Source organism: Gasterosteus aculeatus, chromosome 21 (assembly GCF_964276395.1).
Source record: "Gasterosteus aculeatus chromosome 21, fGasAcu3.hap1.1, whole genome shotgun sequence".
In the NCBI taxonomy this organism is placed as follows: domain Eukaryota; kingdom Metazoa; phylum Chordata; class Actinopteri; order Perciformes; family Gasterosteidae; genus Gasterosteus; species Gasterosteus aculeatus.
In genome coordinates this window covers 14,111,713-14,129,294 of record NC_135708.1, presented here as the reverse complement: position 1 = coordinate 14,129,294, position 17,582 = coordinate 14,111,713, and the positions used below count along the sequence as shown (strand labels likewise).

At 44.4% G+C, this 17,582-nt stretch overlaps 3 protein-coding genes across 4 annotated transcripts in view; 1 reads left to right on the top strand and 2 right to left on the bottom strand.

The window, feature by feature from the left end:
• Positions 1 to 977: 977 nt before the first annotated feature.
• Positions 978 to 4,287, top strand: sbspon (somatomedin B and thrombospondin type 1 domain containing). The gene is made up of 5 exons (XM_078095889.1): positions 978 to 1,519; positions 2,397 to 2,591; positions 2,669 to 2,747; positions 3,266 to 3,442; positions 3,631 to 4,287. Exons 1-5 carry the CDS (start codon positions 1,297 to 1,299, stop codon positions 3,746 to 3,748), a joined length of 792 nt encoding a protein of 263 aa, XP_077952015.1. The 5' UTR covers positions 978 to 1,296; the 3' UTR covers positions 3,749 to 4,287.
• terf1 (telomeric repeat binding factor (NIMA-interacting) 1) lies at positions 3,993 to 8,430 on the bottom strand. The gene is made up of 9 exons (XM_040167643.2): positions 8,083 to 8,430; positions 7,741 to 7,830; positions 7,508 to 7,635; positions 7,266 to 7,352; positions 7,015 to 7,164; positions 5,857 to 5,960; positions 5,603 to 5,700; positions 5,403 to 5,473; positions 3,993 to 5,308 (listed from the first exon to the last, which is right to left on the bottom strand). The coding sequence occupies exons 1-9, from the start codon at positions 8,297 to 8,299 to the stop codon at positions 5,147 to 5,149; spliced, it is 1,107 nt and encodes a 368-aa protein (XP_040023577.2). The 5' UTR covers positions 8,300 to 8,430; the 3' UTR covers positions 3,993 to 5,146.
• Positions 8,431 to 9,055: 625 nt separating this feature from the next.
• Positions 9,056 to 17,582, bottom strand: part of kcnb2b (potassium voltage-gated channel subfamily B member 2b) — a 66,934-nt gene continuing 58,407 nt past the window's right edge. For both annotated transcript variants that reach the window (XM_040167639.2, XM_040167638.2), the window contains exon 3: positions 9,056 to 14,672. In XM_040167639.2, the coding sequence (XP_040023573.2) occupies positions 12,723 to 14,672 (1,950 nt within the window). In that variant the 3' untranslated portion in view covers positions 9,056 to 12,722. The remainder of the gene's footprint in view (positions 14,673 to 17,582) is intronic.

The window sequence follows — 17,582 nt, the reverse complement described above, 5'->3', positions numbered from 1 at the left end:
TACTCGGTGTGTAGTTTGTACTTTAAGCGTGTCTGAATCTCATGGTAGTGATAATCAATAATACTAATGAGATAAGATTGTCACGGCCGTGCCTCTCCAGAATTACAGTATGAAATGAATCTGTCAAGAGTTATGACATGAGGCCCACGCCCCGCTCTGCAAATAGTTACGCTGCAGCTCCAGCTCACGGACCCAAACTCTAAAAATACACCCGCGGTCGCTCGGGTTCGCTTAATCGCTTTCGTTTAATCGCTTTCGATTAATAGCACCTTCCTGTTGCGGTGCGAAGTTAGAAGCTTCAGCCAAGAGACAGTCATCTTAGATTAGCATGAAGGCGAGACACTGTGGGAAACGGATTAGCGTTTCCCACAGCTAATTAACTAATATAATTAAGAATCTTGTCGTCTTGGAGATTGCTTAGCCATGAAAATTTGCTCACCCCCCCGAAACTGTTCTCGTAGGGGGATAGTCCTATTTTTTTTTTGCCCACAGGTGCTTCACCTTCTTTATGCTAAGCTAAACTAACCTCCCTGTATATACATAATAACCATATTACGGGTATCTGACTTCCAATAAAGGTTGTAACCCAAAATATCAACAGCTAAATAAAACAGCAGGTAACTTATTCGGCTGATCACGTGAAGGTATGAACAAAGCAGAGTGCGGATTCTTTTAAAGATTACAGTAATCTGGAGGAGAACAGGAAAAGGAGAGGTGAGAACCAACAGGGGGGGCTCTGCAACGCTCGGCGGCCCCCTGGCACAATTGTCTGGAGACCTGCCAACCGCTCACATTCCTGCCTTTCTTTTGGGACTCAGAGGTCCTGGGTGGCACAGTGGCATCGGGGGGCACACTAAACCTGCAAGGAGAGGTCGGCAAAGAAAAACCTGGTAAACAACAATAATGTCTTATTGTAGGTGAGAACACAGGGGGAGAGGGAGAGAGAGACTCTCACCCCTCCCCTGCCCTCATTCTCTCCTTCTGTGTGCGATCAACTGAAGGGAGGTGCTCAGATGGGAACAAGGAAAGGGAGTCACCAAGCCCCGAGGGAGAGGACTCACACTCTCTCACACACACACACACACACACACACACCGTAGGAGAGACATGGGAGTCTGATCAGCGGCGGAATGGGTCCTTCTGAACTGTAGGTTCACGTTTGTGGAGAGGACACGGGAGACGGACACAGGAATTCCAGGTCACAAGGGCTCCCGTGGCAGAGCGGGACTCGGCCGGGCTCAAGGGTCTGACCTGACCCCCCCCCTCCTCCTCCTCCTCCTCCTCCTCCTCCTCAGAATGGGATCCCCTGTGGCGTTTGCGTGTCTGCTGGTGGCGCTCTCCACCCTGGGAGGGAACCACTCGGTGTCCGGGGGCTGTTCCGGCCGATGCTGCCGGGGCAGAGACCTGAGCTGTCTGACCACCGGCTGGAGGATGGACCGCACGCACGGGACGTGCTACTGCGACGAGGGCTGCGCGAGGACCAGGGACTGCTGCTTCGACTACTTCACAGAATGTCCAGGTGAGGGGATGAATGGAAAAGGGAGGGAGGGGAGGAGGGTGGGGGGCGCTCCCTGCGTGAATGAGTCACAAGTGAACTGTGGATACCGGTGGCAGATAACCTGTTGCATCAAGCAACCCTTTGCTAAAGATGGATTAGCAGACAGGAGATAGCGGGAGAAGGAAAGATTGTTTTGGGTTCATAAGCCGGTTGGCGCTTTCTTGGTCTGGTGACACTAATCTGTTCCAAATTCACCCAAGGCATGTGAAATACTTGGTTGGTTTAACTCCACCTCCCGACTTGTGCTGTGTACTGAAAACAACGAGGTCTCTTAGTTTTTTCTTTTTGGAGCAAACAGAACCACCATAACCGGTTCACCAAAGAGCAGCTCTGGGTCCGAGCGCATTTCAGCCGACCGGCCCACATACTGGAATTAGTTCAGAAATATTTGAAGAATGTGATTCTGTCAATCAGTTGCAGCAATTACAGTTCAAGGCACACAAGCCGAGCGCACCTAATGTGTGTCATGGGCCGATAAGAGGCTAAATCCGCATGCTTAATGCATCAAAGCTCAATCGCCGGCAGAGCGGGGAGCTACTGAAAAGAAGAAAAAGAAAAATCACAGGACTCAGTGATTGAATGAATGGGCCGCTCACTGGGCATCCTCTCAAACCATTAGGAGCAGGAAACCAGTTCAACCAACGCTTCGTTGATCTAAGGAAGTTATTAGCTCCATTGCACTGCTTCACCGGAGCATCGTCATCATGCCGTCTGCAAGAACGCTGCTGCACACGTTAGACCAAACCAACCAGTTTTGCCGTTGGGTCCAATTTCCACGAGCCTCGCCGCACTTTCATTGGGGCGCCCTGTCATATCCCCTCTCTCCCACAACATCCAGCTCAGGACTGCGCCGTGAGCGGCTGGAGCTATTGGAGCGGCTGTGCCGCGGCCTGCCAGGCTTCAGTGAGGGTCCGGGTGCGTCACGTGGAGCAGCGGCCCAGTAACAGCGGGGAGCCCTGTCCCAGTCTGGAGCAGCGCAGCGGCTGCATGGAGTACAGAGACCGCGGGGGGGCGCGCTGTGGACTGAACTCAGGTGCGCGCGGTCGCGACCCTTCCTTTGGATTACTGCACCTTCAATGTGTTTAGCCTCTACTAATGTTTTGTCATCAGGTCCCGCGTTCATCACCAGCATGGAGTTTGGAAAGGGAAGGCCGAAGCACGACAACTACGGAAACCCCCTGGACCCCGGGTAGGTTTCACCTCCGGCTGCCTGTAATCGGAAATCGATCAATGCAAGAGTTGAAAAGTTCACGAACGCTGCAGAGGGTTCACTGTATTTTAGCATTAAGCTGTGTAAAAAAAAAAAAGGGAGATAGCAGCTCAGCAAAGTCTCCATGTACCAGTAGCTGTTTGCTCACCTGGACGTCTGTCTACAAATCATTAAATAAAGCAAATGCTCACAGGCGGCCTGCAAGCCTTTGGCATCGAGTATCATACTTCAATAAAGGACCGTCACATGAAAAGCACACACGCACAAAGGGCTTAGATGACAGCGTGCGATGTATTGTGCGCAGTTCGCTGGGTCCCCATTGGTGGAATTATCGTTCCCTTTTCACACTCCATTGACTGGTTTGTAACATGATCCCCGTGTCAGTAGCCACACTGGGTGCCGACAGCCTTCGCTTTAGTCCTCCAGCTTGATTCACAGGTCTTAATATCTCACGAGCGGCCGCGTGACCCTCGTGACCCTGCATCCACTCCCCTCAGGTTCTGCGTGGAATTCACGCTGGAGACCCGGACGCCCCATTGTACAGTGGAGAACCGGCCACACACGCACTGGATGCGCTACATAGCAGAAGGATTTAAAGTGTGTGTGGCGTGTGAACCTCCTGCCATGCACAACAACAGCGGCAGCTGCCAAGGCGACGGTCTGGAATCGGAGAAGTATGAACCTTCATATGAATCTACAACGTTCATACAAACCTGGACTACAGATTTAATAGAACCCCAGTTTTTACATTTGAGGTTGTTTCCAGTTTGCCATTTTATCAATACCCCTTAATACGAAATCTAAAGTAAAAAATAATCTGAACGCTCGCAAACATTAAGGGGGCCGTGACTGTGTGTTGCAGAGAAGCTTTGCTCCACTGGCAGGCGGTGGGGAACCATCAGTGCAGCGGGACCTGGAAGAAGATCCGGAGAACGCAGCGCTGCACCTGTCCGCCGCAACACAGCTTCGTCTTCATCTGACCGCGGACACGCCGACCGGGCGCCCCCCACGGTGACATTTCACAGCCGGGCCACCATCCCCGGTGGGACGGAAACGCCGTGTTCTTTTGAACGGCATCGCGACTCGAAAGAGGAGGCACTGAAATGTTGTGTCTTATAAAATACTATGCTACTGAGATAAGTGTGTTTAACTATTACCGTGTGCACGTCGCCACTGTTCTGCGTCACTTTGCAGCTCACCATGTAAGGACGTGTTTGGAACTTGTTCAGTATTTCACCCTTTTTATTACACATTAAGCAGCTATCAAAGACATTTTATAATCATTTGCCGCTGCGCGTCGGGCCAACACCCCCGAACTGTTACATTATTGGACGATAAGGTACAGCCTCTCGTACCTTATTTCTTTAACATAACATACTTATAATAGTTAATACAGCGTCGTGCCGCCTTTCTAGCTTGAACAGCTTCTGTAATAACTCACGGTTATCTTAATTAGCTTTTATATGCAAGAAAATAAAATGTCTGTGCACACAAGTTAATAAATGTCTTTGCTCCTGTGGTTTTTATTGACTATTGATTTCCTCGAGATTAAAGTATTAGTTCTAGCAAAAAGTCTGCGGTGTAAATGATTTGGATTACTTTAACACGACTGGAAGATGTTCTTCTCTCAAGATGAAATATATCAGGCATCATATCTTCCTAAATGTAAGGATATATTATATCGGTACATATGTTGGCTTGACGGTCCCTTTATTTTCCTGCTTATAGTGACGTCATGTTTGCAGCAGGTGCAAATGAGACGAGCGGATTAGGCACGAGTGCACAGTTTTCCCACTGTGTGACGGAATGTGTTATTTTGTGTATTTAATTGGTTTGTATTTCATGCACGAAAAGCGGCAAACGAAAAGAACTTAAGATCTCCTGTCATTCGCGTTAAGAAAATAAAATCCACGTGTCTGCAGCTCAATTGCAGCTTAGAAATCTACGCCAACGAAGGAACGCCGCCACAACCTTATTTATCTGCATTTGACATGTTTCTGGGGTATAAAACTTTCACTTTTGCAGGTCATGGAGGTGCAGGTCAAAGCTGATGGCGCAAACAATAGCTAATATGTTGCAAGGGGTTAAATTGGTGAGGGAGTTTTCCACATGTGAAGTAAAGGCTGCGGAACGCCTTAAATATCAAATGCATCCCTTCATAGAAGGCCACGGACTGAGCTCAATTCCTAAATATGTGTTCAGAGCCCTCTAGTGGCACATTGTCTCAGTACAAAAACAATAAAAAAGCAAGACACTGAAGACACAAAAGTAGCATCTTCAGAAAATAACTTAAAACAAAAATAAACAACTACTTGCTGATAAAGGTTACGTCGAAGCCTTTTTTTACAGGTGCATTGCTACGAAGTGGCTCTCCTTCTTCAGCCAACTTTATGCGCCTTCATCAGAACCCTCCAGCGGTCTTTGAGCATCGTGCCAGTGCGTCCCTCAAAGTCAAAGTCCATTAATATGCGGGACCAATTCCCCTGTCCGTGGCGCTTGACTCCAATCTGAAGGCATGTGTCCAGCCGGCTTGTCCACTTCTGGACAAAGAAACATGAGGAATTCAAATCTCAGAAAACAGACCCGAAGGCAGAATTTCAGTGACGTAGCATATATTGACTTGGTACAACTTACCTGGGGCCTTTTTCTTGTTTTTTTATTCTTCGACGTGTCCACTGACTTCGGGGATGTCATCATCAATAAGTCTAATAGTGGGAGATTTAACATTATTTTGATTTAAAAAAAAATATATTGTCATGCAAGGAAATGTGCGAGACACAATGTGGTGGTTTATGGAGTTCTTTATCTCATAGAAAAGGAAAGATTAAACCAACCGTTCTTGGACATTCTCCTGAGGGAGACAAACGACTCCTTGCATGAATCCGATTGCCACACATCCAGATTTTTTGTGGACAGTAGTTTCCGTTTTGTTCTGTGGAAGTGCCACATAAACATTTGTAACGCCACAGCTGGCTGAATATCTGCTTCTACCCAAACATTCAAACTTCCCCTTTTAAAGACAGAAATGTGCTAAATAATGTTAATTTATACACAGACTTCAATAAGCAAAACAGAGGTGATTTCCTACTTTATGTTCCCTGTTGATCGGCCGGCTTCTTCCGACACAGAGCGGTCCTTTGTCACCTCCGAATCCTCAACGAGAGGCGCCGACTGCACAAAGTTTGTGGCTTCCTGATAGAAGAGGCCGACAAAAACAAAGCAGATATTACCCCCCGATGCTTATCCAAAGCTTTACACTTCTGAAGTGTTACTAGTGAGGTTTGAGCAGAAATGTGTGTGTGTGTGTTTTTAAAGTACCCAGAAAATGACTGGGTAAATAAGACTTGGATTATAACTTCACAAATGTTTTCATAGTAGTGGAGGCCTGCAAAAAAAAAAAAAAAGGTTTTCCTCAAGATGAAGATTTTGATTGACAAATGGTAATTTTGTGGGTGAAGTATTCCTTTAAGCATTGCTATAATGTCAAAGCTAAATTAACGCGGCCTCATTAGAATGCCCTTCTAGGCTCAACCTTGGCCAGGACTTCCCTGTGAATGATATTCTAAACGTTCATGCACAAGCAGGTCTGAAGACGACTCTTTTCAAGACATTTGGATGAAAAATTGTCACTTAACTATGAATGATAATGTCACATCTGACATTGGGAGGACGACGTTCTAGCTGAGGGGCACAAGAACGAGACAATAGACTGATTGTGCTGTTGAAACTTGCCGTTAGCCGTGGCAAAATATTGGTTGCCTGATGCCAGTTAAATCACGTGTAACCGGAGATATTCTCCGCTTCAAACAGCAAAAAATGTTGTCATTTTGTGAGAAAGGATGGTATCATCCTCCTGGTCGATGTCTTGCATCAGTAAGGAATGACCTTTTGCAGCTACTTTTTCAGTTCTTTAGTATCAGCCGTGCAGGGCAAGTCTCACATAAATGTTTACTCTCCTCATGAATAGACTAAATTAATGTAAATCATGGGGAAAAAGAATTCCAAGTAACAGTGTCAGACGTGTGTTGCCTTTCTGCACAACTTGCAGATGTTATGCTGAACATAGTCCATATGATGAAACACATTAAAGTTAATACTAACAAACAAGAAATTAATTAGTGGCAATTATTTTGGGGGCCACAGATAGATGTGGGTTTGGCCCTTTGTCAAAAGCTGCTCTATACATTTGACGCGCTGGATAATTGAACTCAAAAGGTTTTCCAGCACACTGGCTCCGGTCCTGTACCTTTAGAAGGTAGTCAGAGGGATTCTTCTCCAAATAGGCGTCCAAGTAAGACTTGATGGTCTCCAGCAGGCGGCTGAAGCTGAAGCTCATAAGAAAAGGGTGGTAGGTTTCTCTTCTGGTCACTATTGTAGTCAGCTTGACTATCAAGTTCTGTTGAAAAATAATAATATTAAAGTAAATGATTCTAAGGAAATATATATATATATATATATATATAGTATTGAGCCAGTGCTTCTGAAAAGTAGACAAACCTGTGGGAATTCACGGTTGTTCGCGTACCACCTGAGGGCCGAGGAAGCAGACGATAGTTTGCCTTTCTCCAAGCACAAAGCCACAGACTGGAAAGACGGGCAAAAGCATCGGAATCGGACTCAAAATGTATACAAAGGCCTGAGTGACATCCGGCCTTTAAGCAGCCTCCAGAAGTCACCTTATTCCTTCAGACACACTTAAAGTCTGGACGAGTCCCCCAAAAATGAGTTGATGCGATTACCTGGACGAGCAAAAGCTGGGTGATGTTTTTGGACAAGCTTTTGTCTTTCACAGTGCTTTTTAGGTCCGGCCACATTTTGGCAGCAGACATCAGGGGCATCACATCGGCTTCGTCCTCAAACTGGACGTCTGAGGAGAAAACAACAACATTACACGCTTAAAAAGAGGCCTTTGACATCTGTACGATGCAGAAAGATGCTTCAGAGAGGCCTGAGCCAGCTGCCGACCACTTACCCAATTCATTCCCATGAATGACTCTTGCAAGGAAGGCACATATCATCGTTTTCTCATGGTAGATATTTCCTTTCATTTTGGGACAGATTTCTAAAATAAAAAAAAGTTTTAATAAAACACAATTTTATTTTCAAAAATCATGTTAGCCACTCGGTCTACGACAGGCTTTAGATAACTAGCATTAACGGATAACACGCTAAATAGCTAACGTTAAAGCGTTGTTTAAGTTACTTTAACGCCGTTAAAAGAATGACACGATCATTTTTGATCAATAGTTTTGCTGGATAGTTTAAAACTGGCCGATTTAGTAACCGGTTGTCGTTAACTGACGTTACAACTTACCCTGGAACGTCGAAAGCGTTTCATTGAATTCATCAAATTGACCTTCCTTGAATCGCCGACACAGACTTACGAACCAAAAGTCAAAGATCCACCGATTAGCAACGGCGGTAACTTGGGAAAAACGGACACTTTCATCGCAATTGATCGCAGCCGCAACGTTTTCGCGCTCGACGTTAATTTCATCTTCCATGTTTTTCTTTTTGAGTTTCAAACCCATATCCGCTTCCTCTTCGTTGTTCTCTGCGCTGTTGCTGACTTCCCGCCTCTCGACTCCCCGCCGCGCCCCCTGGCGTCGGGAGGAGCGACCAACAGAAAGCGTTTATTATTGACCAAAATACACACTTCATTTCCTCCTCTTCTTTTTTTTTGGGGGGGGGGGGGGGGGGGTTGATTAGTCTTAACAGTTTCAGATGGCACCTTGTTGGGATTTCTTTTGTTCTATTGAGTCAGTCTACACGTTTGCAATTTACAATACTGAGACAAGCTGTGGAAATTGGATCCAAACATCCCCCACCGACCTGTTCCCACACGTGGAACGTTATACATGCATGTTATTCGAATCCTATGTGACACAATCACTGATACAGCCTACAGATTCTACAATAAATACAGCGACAATGGTCCAATAGACATCTCTATAATGCACAGCATCTTTTCTTCTAAAGTGCAATGTTTCTTTTATTATGTTTTATTAGGATGTTACATGCCAGAGATTCTAGTTTGGAATTTTTGGCGGGCAGTTTAGAAGTAGTACACAACAGAAATTTGGAGATCCATTATTTGCATCTAACGGAATGTGTTTCTCTGCACTGATCAATTGTTGCTGAGTGGTCTGACTTCTTGCTGCAAACACAGTGTCAATCAATGTATTTAAAAACTGATATATTTGTCGCATTCTATGCAATGGTTCCTCAACATGCATGCAGGGAATGCTATTTAGTTCATTTGTAAAGTAAAGAACACCAGAAACACATGAGTTATATACACATTTATTTGTTATTCTGCATATGCTAATAGACGTAATGGGGAACAATGCTCTACAGAAATGTCGACATACATGAACCAAGTGTTCTGTGGTCACATAATTGTTCTTCTCGACTACTACATGCATAGGCCTACAATGACGTTGCTTCATACGGAAACAATCCGCAGCTCAGAATGTGTCTAATGACGATGCTCTCTAAAAGTTGAACATAAAACAGAAATCAAAAACCGTAAGAGGCAGAATACACAGAGACTTAAGAAGAAACAATGAAGCGTTATGCATTTCAGGGAGCAGGGTTTGGTAAGCACGTATGAGTGACACAGACGATACACATTCTCCCAGAGAAAATAAAGACACAGCCTTTCCACTCCATCACAGAGGATAATACCACTGTTAGACAGTAAGACAGAGCCGTCGTTTCCCTGTCAGCTCACAGGATTCATTTCAGTATCCACACAAACATCATCCCGAGGGAATTCATCTGATGAATCCAAAATCCCTCGTCTCTCTATCTGTCAAAATGAAGAATAACTTGAGGCTATCACAAGAAGACGGGATGACTACAAACAAGGGATGAAAGTAAATATGTTAAAGTGAACGTACAGGTACAGAAAAAATAGTTGGTAGCAAAAGAACAAAATCACTTCAACCTAACGCTGATCCCGCATTTTACTTTGGAGAACGGAAAAAAAATCTGGGTTTCCAATGAGGGATCAATCGTTTCAAAGAATCTGAATATTTGATAAGTTAAATTATGTTGATGTGGGCTCACAGTATGCACACGGACACAAATAAAATATGGACCACAGCTGATCACCGATATGATGGAACCACGACGGCTTCATTTAATCTTGGCCTTCCTTTCACCCATTGATCGGTGACTTGGACGCTAAGTGCTGTCAGCTTGGGAAATCATTTTGGTGACAAGAGGGATCTGTTCCTGTATGTATATGGTCTGTTAGACATTCCCCGTCTGTCTATTTATCCTAAACTCTAACAGACCAACTGCTGTGCCTTTGTTGGGAATCACTGAGGACTGAGGACTGAGGACTGAGGGGGGGGGGGGGGGGGGGGTACTGAATGGTGGTGCACGGATTACCCAGGAGGAGGGAGAAATATTGCCGCTCCTCCTTACTCCGGGAGCCAAGACATCAATGTGGATTTGACAACATCACCTTTTTGAAAAAGTACAGAAGTAACTACTTGACAATAGCTGTTAAAGAAAAAAAAAGGAAAATCTATCCAATCAGAACATCAGTTATAGAAAACCTGAGAACTCAATAACATTACTTGTGTGTGTTACATAAAGACCTGATTTCTCCTACAAAATTAGAATTTTCTGTACAGTGCTATATGAACAAAGCAAAATGACTTGCTACCTTCTCATAAACAGCAGTGTTATGAAAAGGCACGCATCATTTCAACCACCATATGGCAGGAAATTGTGGTCGTGCTCCATTTTGGTTTAGAAAAAATAGAATTATTCTCAATTCACAAAAAACATAAAATCCTTTGTGTGGCCATTGGAATTAGATTATCTTAATATATTCCTCAGACATTTATTAGATTATGTAAATCTAACAGCAATATAAAAGGCCCAAAGGGATCAATTTGGATCCGTGTTCCCACAGATAATCAAATCGGAGGTCCATTGGTATCTGCCATTAAGATGCCAGCCATTTAATACGAAACAGGAAAAGTCAAATTCTCATTTGCATTGTTTGTTGAGATTATGGTAGTTGTAATACTGTTTTGCCTCGTATTAAAGATATAACATTTGAAAAATACAAGTAATTTCTGCCTGTACACTTACAAATCGCATAGACAGAAAATAAAGTGCCACAATTCTTGGCCTGCATAGATTGCAGTATGCGGTATTGCACATTCCACACCTCTCTGTGAGAACACAAAAACATGATAATAATCTGGAAAAAGAAAGAAAAACAATCAACAAAGAAATTGATAACACAATAACTGTCAGTACCATTTAGGTTTATGTGGCTTTGACAAACACACTGCTAGTACACTCATCCAAGTGTCGTGCTGAAATGATAAATAAATATTCCAGCAGTAAAATTGGAATTGAAGGCAACATACAACAGATATTTCAGTCAGTGTAAAAGAAAAGCGAGAAAGAAGAAAAGAGAAAAAAAAGGACTCCTTTGGGTTTAAGTTTGACTGAAAATAGTTTTGTTCACAATAAAACACAATAAATAACAGTCCAAGACACTAAGGGTATACAAAAAAAAGATGCCTTAAACTTGTCCGCAGAATGGGATTAACTTGCAGTAGTATTGAAAAAATGTCAACAACAACATAAGGGCGCTGAGGATTGGACAATGAACACGATGCAGGTAAACAAACCATATGGAAAAAGAAAACAGAACCCATGACTACCGTCATAATGCATGTTTTTACTGTATATGTTACTATGCAGTGGAGATAGATGAAATCTTGTCAATGTGCTTGATTTGGTCCAACGATATCAGAAGGAATATTAGGATTTTGTGTCGTATTTTATCGCTTTTAAATTGCCAAAATAGACAATTATGGAGTAAAAAATATATATTTATATATATGTGTGTGTATTAATGACCAGATCTAGTGTGCTGAATAAATAAATAGTCTTAACCCTTTTTTATGGAATTATGGTATGGAATCTACTGTAGATATTTTTTTTACAACCGATCTAGACCTACGTATTTCATAATTTATTCTTAAAACCCCTTTAAGATGTATATATATGATGTCGGGGAATAAATAGGATTTATTTTGTGATTTTGATTCAAAAGACTTGGAACAAGGAACTAAACATGTCAAACCTTGTTGCAACTTCTGACACCACGTAATACATATTTTAAGTAGCAGTAGTACCTGTCCTTACTAGTTACATACATGTTTGGCAACTACAGGCGTGTTCGGAGTGGAGTTTTTCAAAAACTGAATATTTGATGCTCAACGGAAAGTTCAACAGTTGTTATGAAAACCAAAAGAAATAATGTTAACATTACAGTTTCATACACCATTTTTCACACGATAAAACAGGTTACAGGGTCATCATGGGAACACTTTGTATTTCCACAAAAGGTAATGATATGTTTTTTTTTATAGGTCGCTACGATGCAACACCCAGTCTGGGGGCTCTAACCCCCCCCATCTGTCCCTTTCACATTACAAATAGTTGTACCTTCAGTGACAGTTATCCAATACCTCCCTGTGCATTGTCATTGGTTTAGATGTCCTAGTATTTACAGTGGAGCGCTTTCAGCAAACTAAGCACCGTAAAATATCTGTCTTTTTTAAATGCATGCTTTTTTACAGATAAGTCCCTCTGTGCATTTCCTTCTTTTGCTAGAAAAAGGAGACCACCGTTATGTACATCGGGAGGACCGAAATGTCAACACGAGTTGATGAACTCTCGCTGTTGTTCAAGAGCCTCCTCTTTGAGCCCACTGTTTGCCCCAGGGTCATTCTCAAATCTGCACGGAGCACTGCAGTCTCTCTTTCAGCAAAACACAACGACACAAGTAAAAGGGACCTGTCATGCCATGCAAAAATATCCTTCACTGCAACTAAACCCTTGTCTTTCCTCTCCTGCTCTCACACCAGGCTGAGGTTGCAGTGGGTCCATTGTCCCTCGGAGCTTCTCCTACCATCACATCCTGGTTTCACAAATCGGAGAGAGGCTTCCATCCCCGGGTATCAGGTGGATATCGGTTGTAAACATGTGGTTCTCTACTTTGTGTCCACTTTGGTTGCTGTCGGCATCGACTTCCCCGCCTGCCCCGACCACACCTTGGGTGCAATTTTGTGCTGCCGCCGGAGACTTTGGTCCAACGGCAGCTCCTGCCACCTCCATCCGGTGCTTCTCCTTGTGGTTTTCTGTGGCTTGATCTTCATCGCCAGGTGGGGTGTCTACCACCAGCCTCTTAGGGGCCAACAGGCAGGTCTCCTCCTCTGCGACTTGGAGCACCTCCTCTGCACCGCGGATGAGCGGGGACGTCTCTCCCTCTGGGGTGTCGTCTTCCAGGATGCTGGAGCTGATGTCTCCGGGAGAGGTAGTGCTGGGCGGTGTCGGCGGACCTTCAGCAGAGGTCTTGGTGAGGTTGACCTTCAGCGGGTTATTCCCTCGTGGAGAGCTCAGGATATTCTCCACAGCGCTGTTAAAGCTCTCCCCTTCCTCTACGGGGAGCTTCAATCCGTCACCTGGGTGAACGGACTCATAGAGGCCATCTCTGCGCATGGCGCCAAGGAAAGTGTGCTCATCAATGGCCCTCAGTTGGCTTAAATCAAGATGGGGCGGGGCCCTGGGGTGTCTGACCCGACAGTGCCCGGCATGTTCTTGTTCTCTAAAGTCCGCTGAGCAGCCTCCAACGTTATCTGGAAAGGAGGATGGGACCTCCTTCATCTCCAGCTCTATTTTCTCTTTCAACGTAAACTCAGGGATTTCGTATTTCTTAGGCGAGACAGGGGCGGTCATGGTTGTGCTCAGGGTGCTCATGGAGCTTGTAGTGTTGAGGTTGGTTAAGGACTGAGACCTGGTCATCTGGTTGTACATCTCCTCCAGTTTCTGCGCATTAAGGTGCTGTGGAGTCCTGTTGGTCCGCGGCGGACTTCCAGTGGTGTTGACGGTTAAGCGATGAGGGGAACTTTGCGACTCAAGGTTTCCTTTAGCTGGAGATTTTAGGTCAGTCTCTGAGGAGGCGTGCCTGGTTGAGCTGCCCCATCGGCTCGGCGACAGGTTGTTGTCCATGGAGGTTTTTTCCTCTCCCTTTTCCACCACCACGTCCATTAGTTCCATACTGCGGGCAAAGGCATCTTTTAGGTTCATTGACACTATGCTACCATTTCTCTTGGCTCTCTCCAAAGCCTCCCTCCTCTTAATGGCCTTTTCCTGCCTCTTCTGCTCTTTGTAGAACTCAGAGAAGTTGTTGACAATAATAGGGATGGGCAGGGCAATTACCAGCACTCCTGCAATGCAGCAGAGCCCACCCACAATTTTTCCAAGTAAAGTCTGAGGGTAAATGTCACCATAACCCACTGTAGTCATAGTAATGGTTGCCCACCAGAATGAGGCGGGGATACTGGTGAATTTGGTGGCATCTTCATCTTTCTCAGCAAAGAAGACCAAGCTGGAAAATATCATGATGCCCATGGCAAGAAACAAAATGAGCAGCCCCAGTTCATTGTAGCTCCTCTTCAAAGTAAAACCGAGGGACTGGAGGCCCGTAGAGTGTCTGGCCAACTTCAGGATCCTCAATATTCTCATGATCCTGAATATCTGCACCACACGGCGCACATTTTGGAACTGCAGCACGCTCTTGTTGGACTCCGTTAGGAAGATTGTGACGTAGTACGGCAAGATGGCCAGCAAGTCAATGACGTTTAGCGGGCCTTTAAAGAACTTCCACTTGTTGGGAGACGACAGGAAGCGAAGGAGGTACTCCATGGTGAACCAGGCGATGCACACGGCCTCCACGTGGGCCAGCTGGGGGTTATCGTTGGCCTGGCCAAACTCGTCTGTGACCTGGAGCTCTGGTAAGGTGTTGAGAGACAGAGCGATGGTGGAGAGGACGATGAACAGGATCGAGATGATGGCTAGAAACTACGGGAGAGAACAGAGAAGGAATAACATATTAGTATGATTTGACTTTTATTGTCATAATGAAAAACTGAAAAATATGATGATTTGGAATTATTGTAAGAGCATAGTAGGAATGAGTCTTAAAATGTTTTTCCTAAGATATTGATATTTTGTTGTCCTCGATCAGCATGTGATGGCTCTGGGGAGTTAATTGAAGAAAATTCATAAATAAAAATTGCAATGCCTATAATATAATTGATGTGAATGCTTGTCATAGTACTGATTGAATGGACAAAGGACCATATACATTTAAAAAATGACGAAAAAATGTATCAAATTTTGGAATAAATAAATAAAAATAAATGCTGGGATTGGATATTTATAAAACAAGTTTATATAAGCATGTTTGGCTGTAACATCATGTTATGTAATGAGTATATGTGCCTTGTTAATACACAGGGACAAGTACTTCTCTCCTTCTTTTCTGTAGTCTGTGCCTCTACCCTACGCCATTGTAAAGATATATCCCTACAAGGGATTAGCTGATGCCCTTTTCCCACAGCTCAATTCTCCTCAGCCAGGAGCCTCAACCCACGCAGGTGAAGGTTCACTGTCCTACACACCGTAGCTGTAGTGTAGCATAACCACCACAAGCAACCGAAAACCAGTGCATGGAGAAATCTGCAATCCTTTGAGCAAAGGCCTCTAAGACCCAAGCAACATGAAACCAAAATCAAATGAACAAGGTCTCAGTCAAGATAGGAAAACGAGGCACACTGAATGCTAATCACAAACTGCATCAAGTTACAGAACATTGATTGTCTTACATAAACGCACACAGTGCAGGCTGGAGACAGTCAGTGTGTGTGTCCTGTGACAATTTCAAAATCCAGCAAATATCACATAATAGTGAATATCACACAGGGATGAAGCTCAAGAATCGTGTCCAGCCACTTCTGTAGTCTTTAAATGAGCCTCTAGCTAACACTGACACGCTTTGCAACACCTGAAATAGATGTAAAAACAATTCAATCCTTCAATTAGGCGAAAAAGGATTGAGAAAGATTGCAACAGAAGCCAAGGGGCGTCGTGGCTCAGCAGAGGAAGTGTTATCACTAAATGAATGCTGCTGTCCGATTAGGTTGAACCTATTAGCGGTGAAGTGAGGCAACCTGGGCCTGGAGACTGGAGTCACAGTAAGGACGCACACAGTTTCCATACCCTTTGAACATTTTGGCAAGCGCACTCAAGGCTCGCCCCCTGTCGCCGAGCCACTCGCTCAGAGCACCTTCGCTTGCGTTCCTGCTTACGACCACCGTGGCATCATGTGTTAAGGTAGAAGAGTACATTCCCAGCATGAGATAATGATTGCGATCGCTTTATAGGATTACAAGGCGGTAAATTGCGTTGCTTGCATGGCTGTGTACTTTGGATACAGGTATAAGAATAAAGGTGATTTATGAAAACACACGCTAAAGGTCACTCATTGTTTAGAGGTCAACTATTCTACTATCAAATTCACACCTGGCTCAGAAGAGACAGTCCATCTTCTGCTGTTCTACACTTTGGAGCAAGTGAACGCTCTAAAACTGCACTACGGGCAGCTGAATAGATTGATTTCAACACTAACACGCTCAGACAGAGCGAGAAAGTGATGAATGTTTTCCCTGACCCACACCCATGCTATCTCACCTTCCTACACACCAATGCATCCCTTGCTCATGGGCAGCACCCAAATGGCTTTTGAACACACGGATGAACAATCCTGAGGTGGCTTGCGTTGACCTGCTGTAATTGAGTGGGAGCAGTTAAGAAGATGCATCACCCGGACTCTTTGTCTTCTTTGCCCCTGATTTGCATGTGTGGTGGCATTCAGTGTGGCAGCCGATGCAGTCAAACAAAAAGGGAAACGAGAGCAGCCAAGCCAGTGGACCTGAAAGCGACCCGGCAGAGTAGAACTACCGGAGACAAGAGAAAAGTATTTTCATTGAACCAGACAATTTCAAGTCTCTGGGGAAGGATTTTGAACAACAGTTCAAGGAGATTACTGGCATTTCAACCTCTGAATACAAATTGGCCCATTTAAAGATAAAAAGCTAAATTAAATACTAAATTCCAGACGTGTCTCATAATTAGAAAGGATTTACATTCTGAAATATCGTCTTATCCTCCCTGTGCAGGTGGAGGTGTTGACCTAAGGATGCAGAATAGAGGTTAATGTCTTCATATGATGTCTTCAATGCGGATGTGGATATTCAGGTGCTCTTGTTCCAACAATTCTACTGCAAAGACTGTTTGGAATGAAGCTGCTGCAAAAACTGCTTCACTTTGAGAATAAATATCATGAAAGGGGGTTTGAGAAAGAGAGAAAATGATTCAATGCCACAGGACTTTTATTTTTACACTCTCTAAGTACTTCCCTGAATACTTTGTTCATTACTCGTGAGCACATTTTAAAATTCATCAGGAAAAAAAATACATCCCTTGACGAATGTCTTAACAAAAGAAAATCCATCTGGACAAATACCTCAAGGGACATCTTTAAAAAACAGCTCCAGTGAAAGTGTTGGCAGCAGTTTGGGGGAATATCTTTTGTGCATCAAGAGAGTGGACGCGCCTCGTCCACCAACAACAACCGTCCACCAACAACCCCCTCAAGAATAAATCCCCCGAGAGACCTGAACAAGATCAAACGCCTATTATTGGTATGATGTTCATCCAGAGGAAAAAGGACAAAGGAGCAACTGTGTTCAGAGCCCTCTTGAGCCTCTTCTCTGGACCTCTCTTGTGAGAATCACCTTTCCCCTCCTTTCAGTCAATGGAGCCACTAATACCCTGACATCAGTGACAGGCCCGTGGTCGCACATTGACACCCCTACTTTCGCCTGCATCCCCGTCGTTCCTTGGTTTGAGGAAAAAAAGGTGCAATTT